The 6,000-nt window shown below is 41.5% G+C and overlaps 1 protein-coding gene across 2 annotated transcripts in view; it reads left to right on the top strand.

The window, feature by feature from the left end:
• Window positions 1-5,687, top strand: part of LOC147417552 (E3 ubiquitin-protein ligase UPL3-like) — a 92,728-nt gene extending 87,041 nt beyond the window's left edge. For both annotated transcript variants that reach the window (XM_086506564.1, XM_086506563.1), the window contains 12 exons: window positions 663-851; window positions 932-1,053; window positions 1,156-2,404; window positions 2,492-2,596; window positions 2,679-4,007; window positions 4,090-4,320; window positions 4,414-4,518; window positions 4,594-4,674; window positions 4,767-4,835; window positions 4,931-5,059; window positions 5,144-5,263; window positions 5,349-5,687. In XM_086506564.1, the coding sequence (XP_086362690.1) occupies window positions 663-851; window positions 932-1,053; window positions 1,156-2,404; window positions 2,492-2,596; window positions 2,679-4,007; window positions 4,090-4,320; window positions 4,414-4,518; window positions 4,594-4,674; window positions 4,767-4,835; window positions 4,931-5,059; window positions 5,144-5,263; window positions 5,349-5,414 (3,795 nt within the window). In that variant the 3' untranslated portion in view covers window positions 5,415-5,687. The remainder of the gene's footprint in view (window positions 1-662; window positions 852-931; window positions 1,054-1,155; window positions 2,405-2,491; window positions 2,597-2,678; window positions 4,008-4,089; window positions 4,321-4,413; window positions 4,519-4,593; window positions 4,675-4,766; window positions 4,836-4,930; window positions 5,060-5,143; window positions 5,264-5,348) is intronic.
• The last annotated feature ends 313 nt before the right edge of the window (window positions 5,688-6,000 follow it).

The raw sequence follows: 6,000 nt of genomic DNA on the forward strand, positions 1-6,000 counted from the left end.
GTGAGGTATGTTCCAAGAGCTGTAGGGGAGGGGTCTGTCTTGGATAATAGATCCGCAAAGGTCGAACAACCGCTTAGGAGTGGTTGAAAATTAGCCCGGATGTGAGCATATTCCGGGCATTCCAATGTCACATGTGCTTCATCTTCGGGAGCTTGCATTGTACATGATGTGCATATCCGTTTAGAAGCATCAATTTTCATCCAACCCTCTGTTTCTTTTTGAGCATATGTGACCTTGTGCACATCAAAGAAATGGCTCTTCGTGCCATGTGGGGCATGGGTGTTCGTATGTGGGCTTGGGCTTCCATTGGGTTTGTTATATAGCCTGCCCAGAGAGAGAGAGAGAGAGAGAGAGAGAGAGAGAGAGAGAGAGAGAGGGGGAGTGTTTTTTCTACATTTCCACCCGTTTTTTTATTGGCCTACATGGCATGATACCTACAATGGAATGCAATCATGGATGTACTTGATGGGTCGTGTATGTCAACTTTGGTCTGTAAAGGATGATAATAGAACTTTCTTTCTCTCTACCCTTGTTTTATGGCAGCAACCAAGTTTAACATGTGAAATTGTATCTTTAAAATATTTAAAAAAACCTGTTTTGTGATCCTATTAATGTGTAGAGAAAGAGTTTCTTTATTTTATTCATTTTTCCGCAATTTACAGCTTTGTGAAATCGTCACTCTCATCAATTCTCTACTTCCTCCAACACCACAATCATTAGTCCTTGCCAATTTTCTACAAAGTCAAGCAAGAGTTGTTAACAGCAATACTGCTAGTCGCAAGCAACCTCTGTGTGATCAACCTAGCCTTTTGGCTCAGTTTGGTACTGACTTGTTCCCAGTTCTCGTACAGGTAAAACTTATGTTCTGCATACGTTTTCATCTTTACAGATTGTGTCGCACACCGTATCTCATGACCGGTGTCTTGATTAGGTATACGGTGCCTGTCTAAATGCAGTAGTTCGATCTACATGCCTTGACGCCATACGCAAGCTTGTATACTTTAGTAGTGCAGACATACTGCGTCCCATTTTTCATGAATTGAATATATCAAGGTATATTTGCTTTGGAATTTTGAAAATAGCACAGGAAGAATGGAAAAATAGCATGGTAAAATTGGAAAAATCAGGGGACTGAATCTTGTTTGTTACTTGCAGCTTTCTAGTTGGACTGTTAGCTTCCAAAGATCCTACACCACAGATTGCAGCTTTGCAGATAGCAGATTTGTTGATGCAGAAGCTCGAAGATCATTTTCAGAAAGTTTTTATCAAAGAAGGAGTGCTCCATACAGTTTCCACTCAATTTGGTTTGGAACTTGCCAACTCATCCATTCCAGGAGACAGGTCCAAACGCAGGTCAAAGGTCTCCAATGTTGCAACAGAATCAGACGATGTCAAGGAAGAAAGAGTTATCCAGAGTGGGGTTACACCTTCAGAAGCACCAAAAAAAGACCTGATTTCTATGGCTAATACCCTTGCAAAAAAATTCAAGGAAATGTATTTTCGATCAAGTTCAGGTACTAGTGAAACAGCTATATTTAAGAAGTTGAAGAAGCTTTGTTCAACACTAAGTGGTGAACCCAAGGTAAAAGGGAAGAATGGTTCGATGCTCCCAGCTAATGATGAGGCCATGACAGCAGCTCTTGTAGAAATACTTACAGAGCTTGGCAAGGACAGCAGTGTTTCTACCTTTGAATTTGTTGGTTGTGGTATAGTTGACTCACTGCTAGATTATTTTTCTTGTGAGAGTCAGAGAAACGAGAAATTGCCCCCAGTTGAGCTTAGGCAGAAAGTGCTTGAAAGACTACAACAGTTTTTTACAATTGCTACCTCTTGCAATAACAAATCAACGGAGCGGCTTTTGACCTTGATTGTCAGGAAGCTTCAAAGTGCTTTGGCGTCGCTTGAATCCTTCCCTGTTAAACTAACCCGTCAACCTGCAGGAAACAATAATTCAGGTCATACTGTGGGTCTGAATGCCCTTGCTCATCCTATCAAGTTGAAGTTTTGCAGGTCATCAGGAGAAATTTTTTTGAGAGACTTTCCATCTAATATTATCCTTGTCAGTCCACTTACAACATTGTCTTCTGTTGAACACTATCTTTGGCCTCATGTTCGAAATCCAGATGCACACATCTTGGCTGCATCACCCTCCACATCAGCACCTGTTTATGCAGACAGCAGGTCTTTACCACAATCTAAATTGGATGCCCCTGTGGCCTCAGAAAGGCTCACCCAGTTTGGGGATCTTGCTGATATTGATGCCACAGCAGCTATCAAAATAAAAGGCAAACAAAAGATAGATAATATGAATGATCGAAAGGGCCCGGAGACGAGGAGTATAGCAGAGAGGAGGCGTCAGGCTGCAGCAGCTAGTGTACATTTTGAGGCTTCTCCTGAAGTTGAGGTAGCACTAATTGCCTTCTTCGGAAGATTTGCATGAATTTTCAAGGACTTATTCTTCCTCCATTCTTACCTCTTTTTTGCTTACCAGGATGGAGGGGCAGAATTTTATGGCTCAGAAGATGATGAGATATTCACTACTGATGATGAGTATTATTCTGAGGATGATAGAGACGACCATGGGCAAGTGCGACTGGTGAGTATCTCAAAGTTTATGATAAAGAGGCTGTTTACCTTCCCAAATGCAAGTGTAATTATTTCTTGTTTGTGTATTCCAGGTGTCTGAGGAGGAGTCCATTGTGTGTGATGTCTATGAAGTTTTATTGGAGGATGAAAGACAACCAGACGGGAAGTTAAGCAAGGGAGTAATAGGTTCTACATCTACCAGTAGTCGAGGAGTTGTGGAGGATGGCTTAGAAGGTTGTGTTGTAGTGCCAGGAGCTTCGTCCCTCTCTGCACCAGCCAAACTGTGCTTCTCTTTAGGTGGAAGAGCATGTGACAGGAGTTGGACAGTACTAAAAGCTATTCAAAGCCGCCTAGCCTCCAATGGTTTGGATGACGAGAGGTTTACTAGTCTTTGCTATGATAGGTGGTTTCTGGACAAATTACACACATTTGACTACCAGCAGGCTCATTCTGAGATGAACTCACAAGACTCTCCTGACATTTTTTCTTCCTTGAGGCATGGAAAAAAGTTGGAGATTACTAATGCGGCTGACAGTGTGGGTCATACAGCATTCTTTCTTGACAGGATTTTGCAGAAAAAGCTTCCGTGTGATTTGGATGAGACCTCTCCTACTTATAACATTCTTCTCCTGCTTTATATTTTGGAGGGGCTAAATCGTCTTTCCCCACGCTTCCCAGGTATAAATGAGCAGGAAAGAGCAGTGCTAGATCACCCTGTTTCTAATGAAGAATTTGTCAGTAATAAGCTTATGCCCAAGATGATCCGCCAGATGCAGGATGCATTGGCTTTGTGTAGTGGCAACCTACCTGCCTGGTGTCACCAACTTATTCAAGCTTGCCCTTTTCTTTTCTCTTTTGAGTCTAGGAGGCAATACTTCTATTTGACCTCCTTTGGCTTGCCAAGAGCACTGCATCGTCTTCAGCAGCAACAGATTGCAAACAATATGGCGTCCTCAAATGACAGAGAAACTCGGGTGAACAGATTACGACGCAGGAAAGTTCGGATATCCAGGGACAGCATTTTTGAGTCAGCTATGAAGGTCATGGATCTCTTCTCCAAAGACAAGGGTGTTCTTGAGGTGGAATATTTTGATGAGGTAGGAACAGGGTTGGGGCCTACGCTTGAATTCTTTACGCTATTGAGCCATGAATTGCAGAAGGCCTCTTTGGGCATGTGGCGGAGCTCTGCTATCTCAGATCGGTTGGATGATGCTTTTGCACAAGATGATCAAAACAAGAATGATCTTGCATATACTCCATTTGGACTGTTTCCACGACCTTGGCAACAGAGCTCTCAAAATCATGGGGCAATTTTGAAGCATTTCCAACTGCTTGGTCAAGTGGTGGGTAAAGCTCTACAAGATGGGCGGCTTTTGGATTTGCCTTTGTCAAATTTATTCTACAAGCTTATACTTGAGCAGGTATTTTCACATAAACATTCTGAAATAGCATGTTCATTTGAGGGGTTCATATAAGAGATTGACTTGACTTGCACAATTGCAGGATCTTGATCTTTATGATATCAAATTCATTGACTTTGAACTTGGGAACAGTTTAGAGCAAATGCACAAGCTAATTGTCAAAAAGCAGCAATCCAAAGCATCAAAACGATTAACTAAAGAAAGCAAACGTGGTTTGCGCCTTCACAATACCAAAGTAGAAGAGCTCTTTCTAAATTTTACCCTTCCAGGGTATCCACACTACATTTTGAAACGAGGGGGAGACAACATTATGGTACTCTTGCATGCTCATTTATTGTTTATGGTATCTCTGCATATTTAATTGTTGTCCCATAGCATGAGGGTAATCAATTTTTCTTCCTTGCAGGTGGATTCCGAAAACCTTGAAGAGTACATAACTCTTGTAGTGGATGCATCTGTGAGGACTGGAATTCTTCCTCAATTGGATGCATTTCGAGCAGGATTTAACCAAGTTAGTGTTGATATATCCTGTTGTGCCTTCTGAAAATTTGAAACAGGCATCTCTTATGATTGTTATATGCTGCAGGTTTTCCCCATATCCACGCTACAAATATTCAATGAAGAGGAGCTTTCTTACATGCTTTGTGGTCATTGCGACTTGTGGCAGGTCCATTCTTTATTTGCTGTTTTCCAGCATCACATTATTCTGTTTTTTTGTTTGAATCTCACACAAAAGAAGTTTACGCTTTGTTTTGACAGCCCGAAACTCTTGTGGAGCATTTAAGGTTTGACCATGGCTACAACGCGTCAAGTCTACCAGTAAAATATGTATGTTTTACTTATACAGCATTCCTCCATGTTTTGGCTCTCTTTCTTTTACTTCCTGCACAGGAGTACTGATCATCTGGTTTTTGTGTGTCCAGCTGCTTGAAATTATGGGAGAATTCAGTGCAGAGCAACAACGTGCGTTCTTACAGTTTGTTACAGGGGCGCCTCAGCTTCCTTGCGGAGGCCTAGCTGCTTTACGCCCAAAGCTAACCATCGTTAGGAAGGTACGCTTGGTTTGTCTGAGTTGTTTAACAGTAACCATGTGCAAGTTTGTGTTTCTTCTCAATAAGTACGGATTTCTTTGGCAGCTACCTAGTGGAGCAAGTGGGGACGTATCTCCTGGATCATATGCTACATTTGTGGATGGGGATTTGCCAAGCGTGATGACTTGTGCCAATTATTTAAAGCTACCTCCATATTCTTGCAAGGTTAGTTATAACAAGCTCAGTGTGCTGTTCTTAATCTTGTCTTGTGGGTATCATTGTTTATGCTAAAATGGTTGTTGTTTTGCAGGAGGTTATGTTGGAACGGTTATTGTACGCTATACAGGAAGGTCAAGGGTCCTTTGATTTATCATAGGACCTGGTTGGTTATCCTGCATTTATCTTCATACTGAACCTTAGCCACCATTTCAAGACTTAGGAACACAGCGTAGGGAATACCAACACGGCATACAGAATACAGAATTTACCATTGTTTACTTACTTTGTAGATCAGAGGCAAGAATGTATTTTGCACTTGTGCAAAAGCTATAGTAGAAGCTAAGTATAGCGCCAGAATAATGACACAAATATGTACATAGGTCTATTTTTAACACAAATTTCTGTGGATGATGCCTCGTTCAGCTCAGAATTTGAAAGTGCAGAGAGAGAGAGAGAGAGAGAGGGACTTTCAAATTCATCGACTAATGAACATGAATTTGCAACCTCAGCAAATATTAATATGATAAAAAAATGCCAAGGATGGCAAAGTATCATGAATTTGTGAAGTGCAAGACAACGAACATTAATTGTTTGTGATATTTTGGAGTTTTGAGGAACTTTGCATCCACTAGCAAGTCTTATTTATTCCTTGCGTATGTTTCATTCTACATATTACATTGCTTCGAGAATTTGCTTATGTTCTTAGCTCGTGTGCGACCTTTGAGCAGGCCCGAGCTGGCAAC

Source organism: Adiantum capillus-veneris, chromosome 30 (genome assembly GCF_014529385.1).
Source record: "Adiantum capillus-veneris isolate H3 chromosome 30, ASM1452938v2, whole genome shotgun sequence".
Classification (NCBI taxonomy): Eukaryota; Viridiplantae; Streptophyta; class Polypodiopsida; order Polypodiales; family Pteridaceae; genus Adiantum; species Adiantum capillus-veneris.